The following is a 24050-nucleotide window of genomic DNA, read 5'->3' on the forward strand; positions in this document are numbered from 1 at the left end:
CATTACTTGTGTAACAAGGCATCATTTGTAGATTTTTCACGTCTCTTTACCTCACCACCTTTTGTTCTTTGGTCATTTTTCTCGTGTTAGCTTTGAACTACATTATTTATGTTATCTTAGTATGACCCAATGATTGATGCTGACTTATCTTGTATCGATCAAGTATCAACATCATAGAGTGAATCACAAGGAAGTTCAGCAAATAAAATTCAATCATTTCTTAATTTGTTCTTTTTGGTACAAGTACAATGTATTTCTAGTTTTTCAAGTTGATTAGAAAGATACATTTGATTTGATGCAAATATGGATCTCTCCATTTATTCATATAAAAATGCACCAAGGATAGTTCCGATTAGATGGCTGCATTTTTGTGGAGCCTAAAAAAATGTGTGCTATAAAACATATTTTATTTTGGATTTAATATATATATATTGACAATGTAAGTATTTTTTATACTGTCAATAAATCATTCATCATTCACATGTCAACTACCATTGACTCTGAAACAAAAATAATACAAATCAATGACAGATAATATATTGATAATGTACAAAACTTTACAATGATGATTCATAAATTTTAAACTATTTTATTTCATCTAAGGGTAGGGTTGCCATTAGAATTTGACAAATACATTTATCAATGAATCAATTAACAATATCAACCCTTTTTAGGTAAATAAAAATATCCCATGAGTTGCACATCAGAAGATCCCAATAACTTAAGTTAAGGTGACTTTCACTCCACTCAATTATTCTCCCCTTATTTTCAATTCTTATAGTTTTTTTTCTTCTTAAAATTGAAACTCACATTTTAACCAGCACACTCAACAATGTAATGACTTCGTTCTGACACACAACAACATTGTTCCATAGACTTCCTTTGTATAGGATGTTATCAACGTCCATGAATAATAAATCAAACTGCCGAATTGGAAAAATTGGATGCTATCATATAGCTTTGTATCGGCTAAGTTCACAAGTTGGGAATAAGCGGACTCGAACCGCTGACATCCGCCACAGGGTAAACCACCACCTCTCAGGCCCCGACTGATTCTACCATAGAGGCCAACGATAGACAATAACTCCCCCCGAACACAGCTTTAGATGTCTTATATTCCAAATACTCAGTAACTAAGTAAGGTGCAGCTGGTCCATACATACCCAATTATAACACTTTAAATATGCTTTAGTAACAGCTTATGTATATAAGATGTAATCCTATAGTGCCATTATTTGTTACAGACTAATAAACTTCTACAGGGGTTGTGGCCGTGTCTGTACAATAAAGATGTCTTTTCCAACAACACATCCTTCAACATCCTGGGGAGAACCAAACTTTCTTTCTAAGAAAAATCCCACTGAACAAAGGCGTTGACCAAGTTGTCGACGGTAAACTGGATCAACTGTCAGTGGTTTCTTGCTGTAATCCACTGTCAAATGGATAACCTCTCCATCTGCAGGCCCTCCACCGCATACCAGCAACTCCTCACTCAAGTTTGCGAAGGCCAGCGTCTCTACTTGCCCGTCAAATTTCCCACTAGAAATACGCCATGGCGTGCCCCGGGTTCCAGAAGCCAGAGTTTCACCAAGCCCAGAAGCTATCTCAGCTTCCACCCAATTACTATCTTGCTTTGCTGGGCTCGAAGTATGTAGTACAAATGATAAATCTGGTGAAAGCATTTCCTGGACCAGGATTGCCATCGAAGCTTCCTTTTGAGGAACACCAGCAGCGCGGCGGCTCAAAACTGCCCTCCGTGTGTAAAGTGAAGCCCATACTCTGCTAACTGCATTTCCAAAAACTGTTGGATTGGAAGGACTAACATTCGGTATTGAATCGTATAGTCCTGCAGCTGACATTCCAGCCAAGTCCTCAACATTGGCGCTGGAACGAACAATTAAACGTGCATTGTTAGGAAATATTTCCCCGATTCTTTCAGTGACTTCAGTGGATAGCTTCAGGGAAGAAACCAATTTCTGGAGTTCATGGCATAAAGCATCAAGTTCACCACCCTCAAGTTTTGCAGTTTCTATTTTTTCCAGTATTGACTTAAATGTTTCAGAGGAGTTGCTCTTCTCTAGCTCCAATTCCATGGATCCAAATGGTAAAACTGCCCCAGAAGGAACGCGAAAAGAAGCTGGCACTCCTTGATCACTGTAAACTGTCATTCAAACAGATTTTCAGAAACTTAAACACAGTATCTTGAGGGAATTAAATGATAATGTGATTTGCAAAAAATGCAAAAATGCCACAAAATATTATTATAATCAGCATCCTTGATATCATCAGTTAGTCTATGAATTTAATCACTGTTAATCATAATTGCATAGGCATCTTCCAAATATGATCTTAATCATCATCAGCAAACAGCAATCATCTTTTAAGATCTCATTTAATTGACAAGATTTTGTGACAAAATAGTACAGTTTTATTGGGTTCGCACTTCAGTTGTCAATTGTAATATAAGGTACACCGTACACTTCAACCAATTTCATAGACAAAAGGAGCTGAGAGATTGCGAGTGACTAAGTCTACCATCTTTGGTAACATTTTAAAACTAAATGACATACATCGAAATATTGTCAATGTGACAGCATGTGTATTTAAGGCATAGCATGAGTGGACCAATTTTTTTAGTGAGAATGACATCCTCCAAATGGCACAAAATACAGAGTGTCAATTCTTCAAACTCAATGCCAAACTTTGATAACTCAATACATTTTCTTTTTATGAACGAAATGTCCAGAGGCCTTTCATGCAAATAGAAGAGGCATTTCAATTGTTATTAGATTACAACTATCAATATCTTTATGCAAAGTCAAGATTTAAAACATTGTTTTCAGTAGAATTCTCTAAAGATAGTCATGAGATGGATAATAAAAATAATCATGAGCTTGAACCTCTTTGTTTGTGAGTATTAGGTATCCCAAAATAAGCTTTTTAACTAGTAGATTGAACCATATCCATACACACAGAAATGTATAATTAGAAAGAGAGAATAGAACTTGAGGTTACAATTTTGATCCTCTGAGATAGTTATGGGATACAGTAAAATTATTGCTTTTATTGAATGTTACCTTTATCCGAAACTGCAGACAAGGAAGACAACAAACCACATGCAGCAGCTTTTGCACCAGAAGTCTGTATCTCAGCATCAGGAAGCAAGATAACTCCTCCGGAAGAAGCAACCTTGACGTGAGTATAATATTCATTATTGTGGAGAATTAAAAACGATAGTTGAATATGCTCTATACATAAAGATCATTATTCTGAATAATGAGAGTAGATTGTTATTATTTGAATACAAAAGGGCTTAACAACCTACTTATACTAATAGCCAAAAAGTAAAAAATAAAATAAAGTCAGGGTCAATAGTTTAATCATTCTCTACCTGATTAAAATCAGAAATTCTTCCCACAGAAAAAGAAGGATTTGCAACTGCAGGGGAGCTGTCATCAGAAGCACTTTTAACAGAAGAATTTCCATCAGTGTCACCTGAAGAGGACAACTTCAGATTAACACCAGCTGTGGATGCTTCCAACCTGAAAGCAGGAAGTGGAAAACACTACAGCATTAGACCTGTTCGCATTTCACAATATAACCTTTGACAGGACAATTGTCTTCAAAATATAACCTCACAAATGAGCCGATGAGCCTTTGTATATCAGAAACTTTTTCATCATCATCGCAAGTGACAAAGACAACCTTTTCCTGTAATAAACAGTAGCTATATGGATGTTATTCACATATGTATAAGCTCAATATTAAAAATCATTTAAAGTGAATACTTAGAAAGAAGACTTTGCCTGCCGGGCCCTAACACCAAGATGTGATAAGTGAGGCAGCTCTTGCTTAAGTATAACTCCCACTATGTTGCTCCCAGCAGCCGTTACCTGCCAGTGTAGTCAAAATTATAAATATTTAATTTAATGCTTTTTTATACTCTCAATAAGTATAGATATTACCTCTTCATCACCATCAGCTTTGTTAACAACAAGGATAATAGGTCCCTCCACTGATGATGGTAGTGATCCAGGAACAATTCTTTCAACCTATGTCAACAAAACATAAATACAGGTCAGTCAAAGTAGACTTGCCACTATATGTCTCAGTCACCCTCTCTATTGGTTAGTGGTCAAATAACCAAAAAATCATATGCATTCATGTAAGGTTGTATGGCCCAAATTTATTATTCTCACAAATTTTATATGAGAATTATTCTGACTTGGGTCCCTCCATATATACATATTTCGATGAGGATATCCCTTGAGGACCTTTTTGTTTGATTACTAATATGGATAATGAGGAACTTTTGAAAGTGGTCTCGTGTGTTTTTTATATAGCCTTGAACCATTTCTTCTTCTTATTAGTACTTTACTGCTTCCGTACACTTTATCTTGATTCTTAAGTATGGAGTATGCTTCAAAGCCCCTTGCCCATGATGGCTGGCAAGAATGTGCAGGTGAAAACTGTGGTTCTGGAGAGAAATGAGATTTGGTTCCATTACCTGGACACAAATATGCTATGTGCTGCAAGCAGTTTTTTGCAGTCAAAATAAATCTTGATGAGTCCATTGCTAAGTTGAAATCTTTACGGTGTTGATAACTCTTGATACTTCAGTTTGTATAACTATCTCTTATTATTTAAAAATATAGGTTTTTCTGATGCGGACTAGGATCACTGGTAGATGGATGATTAAAAAATGTTTGTTACGCTTCGTTGAAGAAAAATTGATATTGAGGTGAGGTAAGAAACATAATGTTACTGTGCATAATTATATTTATATGTTAGGCATTAATATCAATTATTAGATTATGAATGCTCTTTATTGCAATAGTGTTGGGAATATTAGTACAAGGACAGATTCACTACTAAGGGTTTTCTATAAAGATCTCTCTCACAGTCAATCAATAATAATTCAGTAACTACAATAATAACATTGTACATTATATTTCTAAATGCAACTCAGTACCTGAACCAATGTTCCTGCAACAGCTCCTGGAACAAGAACATCCCAACCTTCAGAACCTAGTACACTTCTAACAGCTTTTTGAAGAAGTGTACACAGTTTTGAAACCTGAAAAATCACACTAATGATTGACAGAAGAAGAGTTAGTCAAAATAGTAATTTTGTTTATGGTATGAAATCCTTAGTCAAGGAATGAACATGATAAGAAACCACAGATACTGCTAAAAACACTATTAATATAAGTCCTCACTTTTTCTTTCAATAAAAAGTGAAGGATAATGTGTTGCATACCCAGCACGAATCTCAGCTTCTGTATATGTCCTGACACTGTTTTCAGGGACTCCTAGAGCTTTTCCTAGCGTCTGCAACATTAAAAGTGACATCTTGGTTAATTCAATATATACACCCCACAAGAAGAGCAATCTACTTTACAAAATCAAACAGTGCCAGACTTCAGTATTACAGAGCATATCTTGTTTCAGTTCAAATGAAGGATGCACTACCATCAAGGTTGCCTGTGTTTGAAAAGGATTGGTCTCAATGTTCTGGTCTATTTTTATTACAGTGCTGAGTGTAATATTTCAAAGATCCTAGTAGGTATAGAAGGAGAAAAAGGAATTCTCAACAATAAATTGTATTTGTACTATTGGGAATGATGATGTGACACAAAGGACATGACACTAACCCCTATTTATACAAATATTAGACTCCTAATTACTTGAAAGAAATCATAAGAGAAGATAAATTAATCACAATTCTAATAGATCTTCGAAGATATTCTAGACTAATCTAAGATATAATCATTATAAATTATAATACGAGATATCCTCTCAATACTCAAAATATCCTGTAGATATTCTCCAAGAGATAATATATTGTGAGATATTTCATATTTCTAATAGTCTTGGTTGTATTGGGGCTTTGCTACATGTTATATTGATTTAGTAATTTTTAGCATTGGAATAAAATATCAGGCTTTTAACAATGTTGCTAATATTTAACCTGGACTTTTTGAGGGAATATCTTGAGAAGTTCTTCAGAATATTCATCAGTTAGCCTCTTTGATCTATCAAGAGTAGCTTTCAGTCTCAATGCCCAAATCGTCTTGCCGTCTTCATTTCCTGAAAGAAGAGAGAGATACATTTTAAATGGAAAAAAGTCAGCACCGTCTAAATGATTTAACAAAACAAACACAATTCATGCAAAAATATAAGAAAGTTACCTTCCATTTCAGAAATGCCTTTTTTACTCCAAGCAATTAGCTCATTTTCAATAGCGTCACATTCCTCTGGTTTCCAACTAGATAACTTCAGCTGGTGGACCCCAATAATAAGGGCTCTGAGTGAATCATTCCACAAATTTATATTTTTTGACTGTGCATTTGAAGCCAGCCAGTGCGCACCTCCTTTTACTTCAAGCACGTTGAAAAATCTGTTTATATCAGTTCAAAAGTTAATGCAATACCAAGACTATTAACAAGGAGCATGTAGCTAGAACAGCTCTATATCTCCATCAAACAAGTTCTACAAGATTCAAGCTTACTATACCCCTATCAAGTGGCATCTAGGAAGCTTGACTACAATGCATCCCTATCATTTGCGATTATTTAAATTTGACATGAAGTTCTGTATACTTCTCCCTTTAAAAATATTAAATAATTAATGCAATTCCTTAAATAAATTCAAGGTCAATAAACAATTATCTTCATATAAGTAGAGTAAGTATGCATTATACTCTTAGTGGTAGCTATCAAGTTCTACATCCCTTTTGCAGATTGATGTGCCCTTCAATTATTTCATAAAGCATGTTCAACATTAGACAATTGTTCTAACTGCAAATTAGGAAAAGGTATGCTATAAGAACCTGCTTAAAAGAACAAATGAGTAGTCCTCAAGCCCAATCTCACAAAGGCGCCACTGTACCTCAAAAAAAAGCAAGAATCAAAAGATGTTCCGGCATCTTTATATAGCTATCCATACTCGAGCTTTTGATAAATAATTGAATAAAATTTGTGTCACCTTTTGACGCGTAGCTATTGCAGAATCAGGAGCATCATTCCTGAGGCCACTTTCAAGACCCTTTGCAATAATTTCTCTCAAAGCATTCAAAGATTCCATGGTTTTAAATAAAAGTTTAAGCCCTTGTTCTTCTGCATCCGCAGTCGTCCCTGCTGCAGCATCCATGACCTGGAGAAGTGCAAGACATTTTTTTTGGTACACAAAAAAAATCAAATGATATTGTCCCTTAGCATTAGATGACATTATAAGAACTATGAGTACAAAAATCAAATGAAAAGGATCAATAGTACTTATTCCCAAAGAAAGGAAAGGCTGGAGTTTTTAGCAATAACTTGCTAAACCATAATATTTTACCTTCATGCCCAATCTGATGAACATAAATATTCAGAAATTATGCTTATGCCACATCTATTTTGTGGGGAACTATTTTGAAAAAAATGAGAGGGGAGAAAGAATAAATGGTTGAGAGAACCATGCATCATAGTGGATATTAAGTTAGCATCCTAAATTAGATGCTATTTTGAAAAGATAAATTTTGTTTTCATAATATATGGCTTAGTTGGGGAAGCAAAAGGGAATAAGATAATGTAGATAGTTGACATCACATGCTCAGTTTCCCCCCATCAAAGGATAATGAAGGATCCAAAATTTCAATATTTCCACTTTTGCCTATGGCCATTCTCCTTTAAATCTATCAATCACTCAAAACGACTGTAGAATACTGAGAGTAACATAATTATATGTGTAGCACTAGCAACAAGCACAAGCTATGGACCAAGAGGATTCTATAAGGATAAAATAAGCATTAATTCAACCTTAAAGTAGAAGCATCATAACAGACTGATCAAATTACTTATGCATATAATCAATTTCAACTCTTAAATGTTAAATCTTATTCTATAACTAGCATACTCCAGTGTAAAAAAAACGTAAGACCAAATCAAGAAATAAAAAATGCAAGAGCACCAGAAAAAGAAAATCCACCTTTTTGCACTCCAAGAACAAATTAAGTGCTGAACTGCCATATTCATCCATAGATGCAGAAATTGATTCTAGCTGTTCTGCAAGACTGCAACACGACAAATACATAAGTGAAATCATCACAATTATAGTTTTCCAGGCACTATAAGTTAATTACATGTCAAAAGGATTTGAATATCCCCTTAATATTTAGTATATTTAGTTCACTCCAAGTATACTCCACCAGTTTTATATAACAAAATAAAGTTGGCTATTTTTTTCCCAATAGATGGTGATATTTGGTGCAACGGTAAGATTGTTGTCTTGTTACTTGGTGGTCACAGCCCTCAAATTCTTGTTGTGGAACAGCCTCTCCATACACGGGCATGCATAGCACAGTCCATAGACCCCAAAACAGCAGAGATGCATGCACTGGACCAACCTTTTTACCTGAGCCAACACAGCATGTTGCTTCTAATGGGATTGAAAAGTAGACTGACCTCGAAGATGAAGAAACTATTACCTAGTCTCAACGAGATAATTTTCTGACTTAAGGAAATATATGACTGCTTCAACAACAACAACAACCAAGGCTTATCCCACTAAGTTTTCTTGTCAAAAAATGCATTAAGTTTCATGATCAGTTTATTGGTTTACAGACTGATTGTGTATTCAAATGATGGGGCTGTGATCATCCAGAAAGTTTTTAAGAGAAAATAACACAACATATAAATAAACTAAAATAGCATATATCATGAGAAGAGATTTTGATCCGAATAAGAAACAAAAACATATCTACATTGACATATGATTACAAGTGATAATAAGTCAGGTTTATGATATTCTTGTCACACCTGCCAGCATTGAAGAAGTCTTTGAGTTCATGATGAAATATCTTGAACTGCTCCACAAATGCTTCATTATATTCTCCAGGGTTCTTCGTAATTTTAGCAAGCATAGCTTCTGTAGCAACCAAATCTTCTGGACCAGCATTTCGGTGAAGCTTGTTTTGTATTGTGTGCTTAATTTGTTGCTGGAAAATAAACAATGCATAAAACAGATTATTAACATAGAACTACAATGAGACTCCATAAGTCAAGTACTTTGGGGAAAACAACCTTGAGGTCATGTGGGATGTCATTTCGATGAGCAATGTCTCTAATTCGAGTCAGAGGAACAGATGCAGTGAATTCTGCCTTGAAAGATGGCAAACATGGATGAATCTTGCGAATAACTAGAACTTCCTGTACATTAATGCAATTATGGTAAATGAAAGATGTAGGCAACTTTATTAGATAGCAAGACATGAAAGGCGGCATTTTAAAACAATGACTGCATTAATAGCACTATTGGAACACCTGTGGAACAAATTCGACTTCTTGGACAATTGACATGTAATGTAGATCAGACAATTAAATGGACATTATTATTCTTAAGCACATGGCTAACAAACTAACAGCTATTATTATATAGGACAATTTTATAGTTAAAAAAATATGAATGAATCACCTGTGGTGATATATCCTTTCGGCTAGTATGTCGCTCTAATTCACGAAATATAAGCCTTGAAATCTCAGCATGCCTATTTGGGCGGTGATGACCTCCATCTTCAAAACAAGCTATTTGCCCTGTGTTTATCCACTGCATAAGATGATGTCAGAAGGGCTAACATGATGGTATAAGAAAAGCATACATGAATGTGTGTTAGTTTAAGGTAGCATAAAGCACCAGAAGATCTTCTTCTATGGGCCAAGTAACAAGCCATGATAAATGCATTTCATATCAAATTGTCATTGGCATTAGGTTCATAGTTCATTCACTTATATGGTCCTCCTAACCCGACTTCTTGCTGTGATACTCATTTCACTCGCATATGTAATCCTAACAGAATAAATATAGAAGAATAGGAAATAACAGAACAAGACCTTGAGATATATAGCAGAGTATATGAGAGCTTCCAATCTATCTTCCCCTTGCAAACCAACTTCTATAATATCGCGTACAACGTCAAGCTACAAAGGTAAAACCATCAATAAAGATAAAATGTTGAATAATATTAATAAAAGACAGTGAAAGCAGTTAAGGAGAGAAATAAGTTAAGGAGTTTTAGTTTGTACTTTGCACCTTTCTCCACCAATTCCTTGCGTGTTGATCAGCTTGAACCAATTGGAGAGGCAAGCCTTGAAGACCTGAAGTGTCCCATTTCCCTTGTACTTCGTTTGCGCGATGGTCGTTGTTATGCATAAAAGAAACAGATTTACCCTGCCACTGTCCTACAAAAGGACTCTCCTGTGCCCCAAAAACAGGAGCAGCAGTAGTAGTAACCTCAGACTCAGACTCAGAGTGAGAATGAGAGTCATGGATCTCATCAACATTATTATGATCCAAAGGTACTAGTTCCGTTTTTCTATCGGTTGCATTCCATGTAGCAAGTGTTCCATAATTTCCAGCAGTGGGTAACTTCAACACCCTATTTTGTCCACCTTCCCAAACTAAACTCTTATCATTTTTCACAATCACAAATTTGAACTCAATCTGTTCATTTTGTTTGAACTCAAATTCAGAAACCCATCCATTGGGTGTCCATTTAAGTGGAATATGTTTCTTCCATGAACCTAATTCTTTAGCTGATCCTACAATCACAACATGGTCACCAAATTCAACTTGGTGTTCTAATCGAACGTGAAGCCCAACTTTACCCTTATTCACCATGCTACTATTCTTCTTGTTTCCTTCTTGGTCTCTAAGAAACAAAAAAGATAGCAACTTTGTTAGAATAAATAACAAATTGTTAGAATAAATATAATAATATATAAAAAGCAGTAACCTGGTTTGAGTTTGGGTTGTGGAGGCATGAAGATGAAGAGGGCGAATACGAAGAGGAGAGAAGAAGGGTGAAGAGGAATGAAGGAATGTGAAAAAGGGTTGGTTGTGATTTATGGAAAGATGGGTATGGAATTGGAAAGAAGAAGCGTAGTGCAAGGCACGCATTGTATTGTTCTTGTTCTTGTTTTGTTTTTGCAGAATGAGATAGAAGAAGAGAGAAAGTGTATGAATAAAGATAGAGATTTGAAATTGGGAATTGGAATTGGGAATGATTTAATATATTTGGGATTATGATTCAATGGCTATAGGAATAGGACTCATTTGCTTAGTCTGATATTTATGGGCAGTGACGGTGCCTTTTCATCATTATCATAGATGATCATGATGGGTTATGGGTAATACTAATTTGGCACCAAGTTTAACTATAAATTTATAAATAATCCCATTGTTTTATTTAATTAAAGAAGTTAACTAATGCCACTTTTGTAACTAATGTGTTATAAGTGAAGATTCTTTTCAAGGTGAACCACGTAATTCTATCTTATCATTTTTTTATTTTGTCTAAAACCAAACAAACATGGATGTCGACGAGATTTAACATAATTCGAAGATCTAGAACCAAAAGAACATTTTTTTTTTATTTTCACGTATTGAACATTGTCGTATGTATAGAAAAGAGACTTTGTCGGAATGGACAGATACTACATTTTTCTATTTCTATAAATAAAATGGATTAATCTTTCACTACTACACAAAGTATAAAAGAAGATTCTTTTCTCTAAAAATATTTCTCTCTGAATTTTCTTTTACAAGAGCATTCTTGTTAAAGAGAGAAATTGTTTTTAGAGAAATTTTGTCAGTGCATTAAAATTATGATTACTATTTTTATGTAAAAGAAAAATTTCTCTGAAATTATTACTCTAATAGTTTCATTTATTTTAAGATTCATTTTATTATCATTGATATCAAAATCCTCTCCTCATTTAAGTTGGTTTTCAATGACATTGCAAGTAAAGTTTGTTTGACTGCGCAATTTACTTTTACTCTCAAGTTCTTTTTATTTAAGTTTTATTTTTGTCATTTCTATTTCAATATAAGAACTACGAACGAATCAACATCAATATAAGAACACGTAATCCATTATACATGATACATAATCACTCATTCTCCATCAAACTACAATTCCAACTGCTTCATAAACAGCATTTTAAATAGTATGTAAGCTACTTTCTTGGGATAACAGGGTAAGGAAAACAAAATTGAAAATTTGATAATATTCCAACTTCATTTAAATCAAACAATTCATTATATATATCATTTATTTTCCACACATCTGCTATGTCTCAAACTCAAATAAACCAATACAAGCAAACCATCAAATCCACACAGATTAATACTAATAATAATAACAGCCAATGTAAAGGGACTATAACACATGAAGGAAATACAGAGTATGATATTATAACAGCAATATTATGTTCCTTCAGGTGGCATTCACATTAATAAACTATACAAGAGTGGACTGCTACCTGAAGTATCATGCAATCTTGTCATATTGATTAACCAAACTGTGAACTACATAACATAAAATACTATCAAAAGGAAAGATGGGGATCTAAAGTTTTGTAAATTGATGTAAATTATATTGATAATACACAAGTTGGAATCGAGATCAAAAGTAGGAATCGAGATACCCATATGCGTGCCTCCTGTTATACTGTAGCAGGCTTGCATAAGTTCGATCCCAGATTCCAATATACATACATTCGTCATCCGGACTCAGAGAAACCCCAGAAATCTCCCCAAAGAAATCAATTTCTTGACGTTTTTTATAATCTTCCTTTGTACTATACACATGCACAAAATCTGCAGGTTCAGCAACCACTATGTATTGACCATCTGAAGAAAAGCGAATCGATCTGGCCGCCCCCAGGTTACCCTTGAGAATGGCAATTGGAGACGACAAATGTCTAGCATCCCATACTCTGCAAGTCTTGTCCTGATTTCCTGTAGCAAAGGTATGTCCATCAGGGTGCCATGCTGAAGCAAAAGAGTAATCTCGGTGACCAACCAGAGTGGCAACAGTCTACAAAGACAGAGAAGTTCAAAAGATGTTAGTGGAATACCAATGTGCTATCACTTTTCTCACATCTGCATTCTGCAATACCATATCCATGTCTCAACTCTAAACTTCTTCCATATTTAGCATAAACATACATCTTGAGATGTTAACAATGATAACACATGTCAAAACATACATGTTGTTTCCCTCATAGATCTCTTTGAACTAAACACAATGGGCCAGCAATACATGCAAACACAAATTATGAACTGGCTTCAAGAAATTATTTTCAGATTAATCAAAATAATAAAAAACAATGACCGACGGATTCTACAACAATTACCGGCACTGAATCTAAAGGCACTGCCACCTAAGATAATCAAGAGCTAGTTAATTTTGATGGACAAAAAATGCAAACTATTTTTCCACCTATCCACCAATTATTCATGTGTGTGTGTATATATATATATATCAAATTTCAATAAGCCGAGAATATAAATAAAGGCGGCCTTTTATTTCAGTATTGGAAATAAATCATAAGCCAAAGAGGAAACTTGGTTATTCTGACAAAGTAACAATAATGCCCATCATTCTACACACAAAATCAAAAGCATAAGTTTAGGAGAAACAAAAAGCAGATTCAATGGTTTAACTGAAAATCAAACACACAAAATTTGAAAGACATTCAAAACACCTCAAAAGATAATTCCAGTATATTAGACAATTAGAGGAACTATCTACCTTCCCATTTTGAGGATCCACTAGCAGTCCATCTAGGTTATCTCCCACAACAGTCATAAGCTTTTGGTCAGGGCTGATTGATGTGTGCTGCATCAAGAGAATTTAATCAGAAACCAAAGCAGTCTATATGGAATTAAAATCACAGACAATTTAACTAAAAAACATAACAACATTTATTACTATTAGTGTGTATGATATAACCTCTCTCTCTCTCTATGTATATATATATATATATATATCATTTGGATTCATTTCACAAATTTTCATTTCTTCTCAATTCTCTGATTTTTCAGACAGTACATTATATAACTTATTTTTCAACCTATAACAATCACTAAACAAAATAATCATAGATGCATAACTCTACAATCTAAGAACTTTAAGTTTAAACCAGCAGGGGAAGACTAGTGATTGCTCAATTAAGATATAAGGCTTAAAATCATCCACTGAAAGTTTTCTAAATCAAAAGACAACGCTTGAAAGAAAGAAAAAATAGTAACTTCAGAATGATTGAAACATCTTTTAGAAGAATCATGATATTGCAAGGTACCTCTGACGTTATGGATGAAACAATGTTTAAAGATTCACATGTTTGTGCGTTATATTATGAACAGTAAGCCTTTGTGCATCCAAATAATGTAGTTGATATAAGAACATCTAGGTAAGTTTGTCATAACAATCGGAGATATAGGATAGAAACTTAAAATATCCAATCAAAAGCTGGATTTGATTTGAATAAATTAGAGATGAGAAGATATAGGTAAAATAGTTGAACTGCACATAAACTATGAATGCAAGTGAAGTGACCAAGTGTATAATACGAACTATAATAAACCAATACTACAAAAGGAAAATTAAGAACCTTCAGGGGATGATTTTACATATAGATTAGATGATAAGCAAGAACTATAATAAACCACATCAATCAATGTGCCAAAAGACTGCTCACATTTACTGGCCAGGGGAAGTGGAAGTGATTCAAAAGCTGAAACCTTTCCATGTCATATTCTCTCACACCGCAATCATTATTGGATGCCATAAAACGAATCCCACCCCTGCAACAGTTTCCATGTCAAGTATCATTCCAGAATGAAAGACAAAAGTAAATGCTGCATAACAAATTAACAACTAATGAAAACTTAGCATGAAAAATACCTCAAGCTATCATATATGTCAATTGCATTTGTGATGGCATTATCATCATATGTGGTCCGTGTACAAAAGCTTACTCCCTTCTTATGCAAACGCTGCATTAAGTAAAGACATTAGGAGCAGCATCAAATATTACCCTAATACATTAATAGCATTAGCATATGCAAAATGCCGAGGCCTCCTCTACAGTGCTGAAGCCCTCTCAAATAATAGAAGGACAGCCCTTATGTAGTAGAAATACTCCCCACTATATTTGCAATACAACAAATTATTCTATCTACTCAGTATATAGTGTCAAGTTTCCACTCAAATAATAACATTAAGATATTTTCCTCTTTAGAAAGTAGCAACTTAGAGCATTGAGAATTTTTCTTGTTTTCTGTCTGTAACAAGCAAGTTGAAGCTTTAGCCTCAGCCTGACTGAGAGTGTTAAGGAGTGTAGAAAACGATTAAATAAATTCTTGTGAATTAAGGGAGTGTTAGGACAAAGAAATTGCCTATCATCCACACATCATTTCACATAAGCTGATAGTACAGGAAGTTCTGCATTATATATATGGACAGATTAAAAAGAAAACAGGTAATCTTCCACAATTATATAAAACAACCTCATAATTCCGTGCTTTACCAGAAAATGAACATTGTATGTGACAAGGTACAAATATTGTGTACTCACCTTACAAGTAAGCTCTCCTTGGAAACCACCAGCAACAAGAAAATTCTCCTTGACAGCCAGGGTGCTAATCTGAGTCATTGAAAATCCTTCCAACAGACTTCCTGCATGTTTCTACGTGAAAAGAAAAGAAAAATAGATAAACAATAAGTTAATCATGTATAATAATAACTAAATAAAAAATTTGAAAGCTGTGCAAAAAGCATTCATGGTGGTCTGACTAAATTGGGTTCTTGTATAAACTCAGTTTTAGTTAACACTCAACTAAGCTATTTTCCTGAATGAACCATGTTTTATGTTAACTATTCAAAATTGATTAATCTCATATACACAAGTATAACAAGCTTTTGCAGGCTTCTTATGATCTCAACAAAAATTAAAATTAGGTTTGTAGATAACTCTTACATCAATAAACCATGAAAAAGACATAAGCATTATCCTTCATACTTTGTTGATTAACAAAGTTGTGTCAAGCTAATGGCTGCAATGCATTACCTCAGTAGGGGCCACATGTCCTGCAAAATTGATGATCTCCGACAAGTTTCCAGTTAGTGATGACCAGTGCATAACTGAGTAGTTGGAGATAAGATAGACATCATGTTTTGAAGTAGCCCAAACCAAGTTCCGCAGCTGCAACCAAATGCAAAAATGTCACTAGACTGACTATGGAGGAGTACCAAGCTAAGGAGAAGTGACATATGCAAAAGCAACAAACCTGAAAATGAAGGATGGTAGGCTTAACCATTCGCGTATTATGGAAGAATTCGTAATAATTTCCACCCTTTTCCATTTGTTTGCATTCCTGAAACCAAAAACAAAAACATATTGGATATGATCAAACACAATTGCAATTGCGAGTGTGAAAGAAACAGAAACTAAATAACAACAACAATAATAATGACAAAAGGGTAGAAACCTTGTCAACAGCATCACCAGATTGAGGAATATTTTCGTAATTCCTGTATTGTTGAAGCCTGGTGAATCGGTAGTTTTGTCTGGTAACATTCAATCTGTCCCACTGAATACCTTGAATGTCCTTTCCCATCCTGGCTTGAGCCGCGGATGTATCGGTGACCTTAGTGAGCATTTGATATTCATAATCATCTTCATCAACACCCAAACCCCTCTCTGCACCACCATATCCATGCCCATGCCCATTGTTATCATCTAATTCATCAAAAAAGTCCTCCATCTCTGTCATCTCATCAAATTCTTCCAATTGATGATAGGACATGCTCTATCTGAATTCCAATTATTTATTTATTTCAGAATCAAGCGAAACAAAGTGAGAATTTATAGCCCTAAGACACTAGAGTAAAAAAATAAAGACTACTCGAAAAATAGAGTAGAACGTGTAAATACAGTATAGAAGTACATGACAAAAAGGCATAATTTAATAATAAAAAATAATAAGGTTGAAATTTCATAGATATATGTTATCTTCAATGGAAATGGAGAGAAACATTAAAAGGTGTGGAAGTAGAGAGTAAGAAGAATAAGAAGTTTGAACTTACAGAGAGAGAGAGGAGAGAGAGAGAGAGAGAGAGAGAGAGAGAGAGAGAGCGATGGTTATGTCTTCTTCTTCTTCTTCTTCTCTCTCTGTATAGTAACTAATAAAATGGGTATCATCATTCCCACTGTGTTACCAAGCTAGGTTCATTTTCAGTTCCATCATATTAATTAATTTACTACTTATTTTTATTAATCAAATATAGATAATAAAAATCATGTGTGAGTGTAACAGTGAGTATTGGCGTCGTGAGTTAAAACATTAATACAATAATACAAAATTAACATTAGATAACAATACAAGCCATATTTTTTTTTTTTTGTGAAGTAGGCATAACTCGTTAATTTCTTAATTCATAATATAGATATATATAAATTAATAAAGTCCAATATGATTAGAATATTAGAGCTCCAAAACGGACTTGTATTATGTGAGAATGGTGGACTTGTATTCTAATCAAGTTTTTTTTGTTTACAAGAAAAAAAATGTATACATTAATAATGTAAGAGTTTTTATTATCGATATTAAAGCATTCACTTGGGTTAAAGCACGCAATGAGGATTATGGCAATGCGAATTGCGATGAGATTGCAGTGCTTTGGTTTGAATTCCTAATGAATGGAGAGGGTGGGTTGGGTGATCATAGATGATGGCAACCTCACTTCTTTCTCTTCTTTTCCCAATTCCCTAAAATACAATCCAAACTCATATCTAATCTATTCTATTATTACCATTATCATCATCACAATTTCTTCTTTTTACCACTCTCATTATTAGTTTTTAGCTACCTTTTCTATTTCTTATTCCAATTATTAGCAAGGGAAAATGAAATTTAAAATAAATAAAATGTTGGGGGATCTAGCAATTAAGTTATGCTTCTCCATAATGGAAAGGTGAGAGTGTGAGACAAAATGCTTGTGGGTGCCATCATACCTATAAACTAAGATAACGTTTTAGCCGTTAATAAAGGTTATTGGCGAATATAATCAGTCCAAATAACAATATGTAAAATTCATGACTTAGAAGTTTGTATTTATTCTCATATGATAATTTTTCAACAGTATGTAATGAAGAAAATATTGGGTGACAATGTTTTTAAGTATGTATTTGCTACATATTAAGGGAGGAACTTTCCATTTTAATTTTCTTCCACTTAATTCTAATAAAGTATTCATTTAATTTAATTGAATATATTTCTAAACTACCCTTAACATTACTAAAAAGTAAAAACTATGAAGTTGTTGATATAAAAATTGGTAGTCACGCAAATATAGTGTGTGCAACATCAATAAAATTATAGTAAATTACACTCATAATCCCTGAATTTTAGTAAAATTACATAAATTACTTCTCATTTTTTCTACACCTACATAAATCTCTAATTTTTATACTTTCGTTACATTAATCACCCCTGCATAATGAAGAAGTTTGATCTTTTAAACAAAAAATATGATAAATGCAATTAAATTAAACAAAACATTGTATATTGTGAAAACAAATCCAAATAATGTACAAATCAATGTATCTTTATTATTTTTTATTAAAAAATGCATCAACAATTCTAAAAAGATATTGTTTAAATCGTTCTTATAATATATCGTAACGAACCAAAAATAATAAAGAGCTATCGACTCATATTATTTGAACTTGTCTCCACAGTATACCATGTTTTGTTTAACTAAATTACATTTATCACATTTTTTTTGTTTAAAAGATCACATTTATTTCTCGTGCAGGGCGATCAATGTAATGAAAGTATAAAAAATATGGGGTTTGTGTAGGTGTAAAAAAGTGAATAGTAATTTTACTAAAACTCAGAAGTGTTAGTATAATTTACTCATAAAATTACTTATTCGTATCATATATCATATTTTATGGATAACATTTAGCTATAAAAATTGTTTCTCATGCATTATTATTGTAATATCAATTATTATTCAAGATATTGGTTAAAATTAAAACTTCATGAAAATTAAATCGTCTTAAAGTTTTTTATTTGTATTTTTTTATTTCCCTTCATCAATAATAGTTTTTTATTCAACATAAAAGCTAAGAGACATGTAAACATTGACATCCATTTGGTCATTGTATAGAAAAATATATTGCTTTCCAACATATAAATTGATCCATGTCAAAATATTCAATGTTTATTGAAGTTGAAAGTTTAGATATGTATCACTCAACTTGACAAGAATGTTACTAGTATTTATTGTTAGTGACACATCTTTTTATATCAAGAAGTATTTTATTTTCGTATTGTTATGTGTTTATCTAAACAAATTATTTATTTTGTTTATGCAAAATTTGTAATGATAATATACTCAATTAGTTTGTATAATATATTTTAATGTGTTGGGTTTTGATTCTATTTTAACATGAATGATTCAAAGTAATTGCTTTTTAATAAAAAAGTATCGCCAAGGGGTGAACCCACAAAAAGGAAGGAAAAGGGATCCTTTTTACATCAAAATTTTAGTTTGTGATCAACATGTCACATGTATACATGGTTTATCTTAATATTTATTGGCTTCATATCAAAGTTTGAATGAAATAATGAACCAAATCAAATAAAATTGAATACCATATTGTTTATAAAAAAAATTAATTCAATCATGTAAAAGATTTAAAATAAAGTTTGAACATAAAGAATCACACCTAATCTACTAAGAATCACATAAAGAAGTACCACCTTGCATATCTAGTTGTGAGATTAATTTTCTAGGTAATGGACTATCCAGTATTAGACTCTTTAATACTGGGAATGTGAGAAAGATTATTTTTTTTAAATATATAATTTAGGAAAAACAAAAATTTGGATCATTAAAACATTATTTTTAACATGTGTTATAATATTAGGTATGCACTGTTCCATCGAGTAATGGAGAGGATACTCACTCATGAATTATATGGGATAACTTGTGGAATCAAAACTTTAATCTCATTATTCTGATAAAACTATTCTATACAGCAATCTACTAAGATGACCAACCATGAATGCTTAGCTTATTATACTTCTTTGAGTTTATTACAATTTTCTCCTAGTGAGATACATGAATACTCCTTTCACCCTATTGAACTCGTATATTATTATTATCTATCACGATTTATGGTTTATGTATAAAAATAAGTGGCATTTTCAGTTTACAATGATTATTTATGATTAATATGGGAAGCATACATTTTACTCTGAATAGTGAGGGGTAGGCATGAAGATAACTACATATTTGATTTGTTCCTTACCCTAAACTGTTTTTCACATATGATATGATAACATGTCCAATATTTGATACAAGCATGGAGAAATAAAATTGCACAAACACAATATTATTCTTAGCAATCACAAGCACAACTTCGAATCATCTCATTCTTTTGCCTTTTACAGTTCCAAGACTAAGTCTGCAATTGAAAAACATAACAAAACAAGAATAATCATGTTATGTCAATGTTAGAAAATAGTAATTCATGCAAATATCTAGTAATAATTATACTTACAATCTGCATCTGTTTTGATCCAGTGCTCTTTGTTCTGGTTCTCATAGGAAACTTCTTCAGTGCTTAGTCTAAAATGGAGTGGATTTGATTGGCTCTTATAGTCTTCTATGTTCTCCTTCACAAGTGATCCATTGGGGTATAAAATTATATCTTCCTCTGGATGCACTACATCACTTTTTCTGTTCCCTCCATCATTCATTATTTTCTTCTTCTTCTCATTCTTTTGCTGCTGCTTATCACGCTTTTGTGCAGCTGTCGAATTTTCCGGGTGAACTTTCTTGTTGAACATATGGAGAATCTACAATTAACCAAACAAATATTGTTAGGACAATTCTGCTCAAGTTGTAACCAGAGAAACAAAACAAAACAATTTTTTTTGCAAGTATAGTGTACCTTATGCAGTTTTTTCTCTGCTGAAGCAGGATCAACAGTGTGTAAAATTCCTATTTTCAGCTTTTTTTTCACTAGTTGCATGGCAGATTTATATGCTTCTCTTTCAGTTCTTCTATCATCCTTTTCACATTTTGCTCCGAAATTCTCCTCTTCCAATTTGCTTTTCTGAAAAAGCTCCCCAAGTGATGTCCTATTTTCTTTCTTCGCCGCCATTTTTGTTTCGGATAATTCAACTCCTGATCCAAAGAGATAACCCTGAAGTGGACAAATTGCACTTCCATTCACATTTGATTCATTAGCACCTTCCAATGGCTTTCCACTAAGTGTTATTGTGCTTCCATAGCTACTTCTAGCATTACTCACAAGGCTACTTCTTGCAGATGAATCATAGTTGCTACAATCATCTTTAGTCTCAGCTGCTAGCACTTTCTCTAGCTCATAATTGATGAGCTTAAGTTCATTCTCAGTCACTTCATCTTCTTTTTCGGTTATGTTCTCAACATAAAATGCAAATGTTGGTGTTTGTGATGCATCAGCAACAGCTTGTTCTGAACCAAGAGTTCCAATTGTTAGGAAGCCGTGGAATAGGTCATACATAGCATCTGATGATTCTTCGTCGTACTCGTCATTTTCGGTTCTTGCAGCTTCAGAACCAGCAAAAGATTTTCTTTGGTTGTGGTCTTTATGAGTTTGTTTCACATGTTTGGTCCCAAAGTTTGGTTTGGGATAGTTGAATTCATCATCCAATGTTTGTTGCCCTGAAAGACACACACAAAAATATAGAAAGACCATAGGTAATGGTGAGATCAACCATGAAGTGAATTCAATAATAGCATTTTGCAAGATCAGTGTCTTATGTATGTTTGGCAACACTTAAATTTCAGAAAAAAATCATCTTTTTCGATTTAAGACAAAATAAGTTAGTCTAAAAACACAACAACTTTGATGGGTATAAAGTAGTTAATATAGTTTTGGAGGGAAAAAGATTTATCAAGAGCATAAAAACTTACCCATGACCAAGTCTTTGAACTGTTCATTGCTATTCTGGCGAAATTTTCTATGCATCCAGCCAAGTAACTGCATAAAAGAGATGCGTAAAACAACTTAGTATGATTGAATTTGGTTCTACAATGCATAATTGATAATTGAAAACTGATTTTACCTTCATCCTGGGATGTTATTCTGCAAAACTTTGATCTTTGTTTTGCTGACTTGTGAGGATATGGTAAAAGAAGAAACTCTTTCATTATTTATGCTAGTTTATGAAACATAGAAAATCTTCCACGAAGCCACTAATGTGTGCAAACAGATAGAACAAGAAAAACACAGAGATAGTTACAAACATTGTTTTCTATTATATGGCATCATTCATGTAATTGTAGCCTAAGGACAAGTAGGTCCTAAACAATGTTAAACTGATCATATGCAAGGTAGACAAGAGTATATAACTGTGAGGCCCATAATTTACATTCATGATTTGGTATAAATAAATTTCACATATCAATTATAAGTCAAATTGTAACATGCCATGTGCATTTTATGGGTTGTATTTAAGCATGCATTTTGAGTAAATACTAGTTTGTAAGTTTCTGTTTCTGGTGTGTCATGTTGTATATAAACAGAACTGGAATTTAACTTGTTCCTTCTCATGCATTGATTCTTGTGGTTGAGAATAATACAACTTAGTATTGGGTGTAGGATATAGTATATATCTTTTCATTCAAACACCAAAGTTACCTTGGTCTAGTTCATATTTTACTTATTTATTATGCTAATTAAATCACATTTTTGTACAATAATTTTGCACAATATCTCATGGGCTTATAGTTATATTTCGTTATCTTGGGTCTATTTTTGGAATTAAGGTGTAAATTTTATCACCACTTAAAGTTTTGCATGATTTACTTGTTTTAACCAATCCTATTCAATATTTCAGAAGATGTCATTATCCAACTCCAATGGCTAGTGCTTATTAATTGACAAGCACCACATCTTCCTAATTGTTTCTCAATTGTCATTATATTTGAGAGAACCTAATTACCTAAAGGTCTTTGTTGCTTAGCAAGGATTGTAACAGTCTAAGTTGTAAGATTCATTCAAAAAAACTTTGAAATTTTATGAGAGATATGATATGGAGATAGATATATGTATACTCACAAGGATTCAGAATTCAAACTTTTACCAGCTAAAAGTAATACTTAAGAGACTGAAATAATTGTTACACCAACATATATTGTATCATTTTTTAACATTTTGATCATATGGGAAATTATAATGATAATAGATAAATTACATATCTATTTAATAAATTAGTCTTAAAATTTCCTAACTATCACATACCTCATTTAGATGTCTCATGTCAACTTCATTTAAACAAAAGTGATATGGTTAAAAAGAAGAGTAAATTATCTTATTCAGCTATTAAAACTATGACATGAGTTTTATTGATGTTTTTCTATAACAATATTTCTAAAAAGTAAAAACTAAAAAAGTAGGATATATATCATAAGTTTAGTGGTTGAAAAATATTTTATTTTCTACCACAATATATAACTTGTGATGTATAATAGCATATTTTGAGCAGACATAGTGAGGAAATCCAGCTCTATGATGGAGAGCACTAAAAAGCATTTCATCCTCATTTGATATTTCCATTATTGAAAGTTAACAAGGAAAACGTAAGTTCCAGTTTGGTACTTTTGCATGTGCAATCTGTAACATTATGTTGTTTTTGTGGTCTACATTACATTATTTCAACTCTCTTAAAGTATGTATGGTCAAACATATGTGCCTTGAATTAATACCAGGAGCATGAAACTATTACATAGTGACCCCCACTTAGATCATATCTTATCCTATGAATATATCATGTGGATAAATAATGACAACCAGAACAAACATATAAAAAGAGCTAGTGGTTTCATCTTCTCACACAATTATCATATGCAGGAAAAAAAATTGTATTAACAAATAGTGTATAAATTTTATATATTGTTATTGTATTATATATCATTCATGTTTAATTATTATTGATTCTTCAAGAAAAGTAAAACAGGTTAATGGTGAATAATGTGTCGATTGTGGATAGATATTATACTTTATATTCCGAAATTAACCTATTAGATAACTTACTTGTGGCTATAGAGGACTAAAGATTTTATGCCAAACACTTTTATGCCTCCAAGGATTAGGTTGCCATACAATGTTGAGATTTATTTAGCATATTAATTGACCACATACTATCTCAATCTTACA

General features: G+C 32.9%; 3 protein-coding genes across 7 annotated transcripts; all 3 read right to left on the minus strand.

Moving 5' to 3' along the window:
• Nucleotides 1099-11068, minus strand: LOC109336116 (phosphoglucan, water dikinase, chloroplastic). Its single transcript, XM_019572514.1, has 19 exons — nucleotides 10775-11068; nucleotides 10072-10690; nucleotides 9873-9959; nucleotides 9457-9588; nucleotides 9066-9191; nucleotides 8802-8980; nucleotides 7972-8056; nucleotides 6988-7155; nucleotides 6833-6885; nucleotides 6192-6400; nucleotides 5972-6090; nucleotides 5261-5331; nucleotides 4973-5090; nucleotides 3966-4052; nucleotides 3807-3893; nucleotides 3635-3711; nucleotides 3392-3542; nucleotides 3078-3189; nucleotides 1099-2161 (listed from the first exon to the last, which is right to left on the minus strand). Exons 1-19 carry the CDS (start codon nucleotides 10936-10938, stop codon nucleotides 1257-1259), a joined length of 3549 nt encoding a protein of 1182 aa, XP_019428059.1. The 5' UTR covers nucleotides 10939-11068; the 3' UTR covers nucleotides 1099-1256.
• Nucleotides 12210-16963, minus strand: LOC109336598 (uncharacterized WD repeat-containing protein C2A9.03-like). 3 transcript variants are annotated; one of them, XM_019573298.1, is made up of 9 exons: nucleotides 16947-16963; nucleotides 16318-16642; nucleotides 16117-16203; nucleotides 15897-16031; nucleotides 15405-15515; nucleotides 14732-14823; nucleotides 14526-14631; nucleotides 13577-13663; nucleotides 12210-12859 (listed from the first exon to the last, which is right to left on the minus strand). In XM_019573298.1, the coding sequence occupies exons 2-9, from the start codon at nucleotides 16633-16635 to the stop codon at nucleotides 12446-12448; spliced, it is 1350 nt and encodes a 449-aa protein (XP_019428843.1). In that variant the 5' UTR covers nucleotides 16636-16642; nucleotides 16947-16963; the 3' UTR covers nucleotides 12210-12445. The 3 variants fall into 3 exon arrangements, with proteins under 3 accessions (XP_019428843.1, XP_019428842.1, XP_019428841.1); XM_019573297.1 differs by lacking the exon at nucleotides 16947-16963 and adding an exon at nucleotides 16916-16934; XM_019573296.1 differs by lacking the exon at nucleotides 16947-16963 and having other exon boundaries at nucleotides 16318-16715.
• LOC109335175 (protein LAZY 1-like) lies at nucleotides 20105-22240 on the minus strand. 3 transcript variants are annotated; one of them, XM_019571279.1, is made up of 6 exons: nucleotides 21958-22240; nucleotides 21806-21872; nucleotides 20796-21553; nucleotides 20543-20700; nucleotides 20403-20506; nucleotides 20105-20306 (listed from the first exon to the last, which is right to left on the minus strand). In XM_019571279.1, exons 1-6 carry the CDS (start codon nucleotides 21961-21963, stop codon nucleotides 20287-20289), a joined length of 1113 nt encoding a protein of 370 aa, XP_019426824.1. In that variant the 5' UTR covers nucleotides 21964-22240; the 3' UTR covers nucleotides 20105-20286. The 3 variants fall into 3 exon arrangements, with proteins under 3 accessions (XP_019426824.1, XP_019426822.1, XP_019426823.1); XM_019571277.1 differs by having other exon boundaries at nucleotides 20403-20700; nucleotides 21958-22234; XM_019571278.1 differs by lacking the exon at nucleotides 21958-22240 and having other exon boundaries at nucleotides 20403-20700; nucleotides 21806-21878.

Source organism: Lupinus angustifolius, chromosome LG20, assembly GCF_001865875.1.
Source record: "Lupinus angustifolius cultivar Tanjil chromosome LG20, LupAngTanjil_v1.0, whole genome shotgun sequence".
Lineage (NCBI taxonomy): Eukaryota > Viridiplantae > Streptophyta > Magnoliopsida > Fabales > Fabaceae > Lupinus > Lupinus angustifolius.

What these genes read in the sequence shown, in the direction of transcription:
- LOC109336598 (XM_019573298.1), bottom strand. Translation starts at nt 16,635, where the DNA reads ATGTCCTATCATCAATTGGAAGAATTTGATGAGATGACAGAGATGGAG. An exon ending in CTACCATCCTTCATTTTCAG is followed by an intron (nt 16,032 to 16,116) that starts GTTTGTTGCTTT and finishes ATTTGGTTGCAG; the next exon opens with CTGCGGAACTTGGTTTGGGC. An exon ending in AAGGAGAGCTTACTTGTAAG is followed by an intron (nt 14,824 to 15,404) that starts GTGAGTACACAA and finishes TACTTAATGCAG; the next exon opens with CGTTTGCATAAGAAGGGAGT.
- LOC109336116 (XM_019572514.1), bottom strand. Translation starts at nt 10,938, where the DNA reads ATGCGTGCCTTGCACTACGCTTCTTCTTTCCAATTCCATACCCATCTT. An exon ending in GAAGCTGAGATTCGTGCTGG is followed by an intron (nt 5,091 to 5,260) that starts GTATGCAACACA and finishes GTCAATCATTAG; the next exon opens with TGTGATTTTTCAGGTTTCAA. An exon ending in GAATTTCTGATTTTAATCAG is followed by an intron (nt 3,190 to 3,391) that starts GTAGAGAATGAT and finishes ACTCACGTCAAG; the next exon opens with GTTGCTTCTTCCGGAGGAGT.
- LOC109335175 (XM_019571277.1), bottom strand. An exon ending in CAGAGAAAAAACTGCATAAG is followed by an intron (nt 20,701 to 20,795) that starts GTACACTATACT and finishes GGTTAATTGTAG; the next exon opens with ATTCTCCATATGTTCAACAA. An exon ending in GATCAAAACAGATGCAGATT is followed by an intron (nt 20,307 to 20,402) that starts GTAAGTATAATT and finishes TTTCAATTGCAG; the next exon opens with ACTTAGTCTTGGAACTGTAA.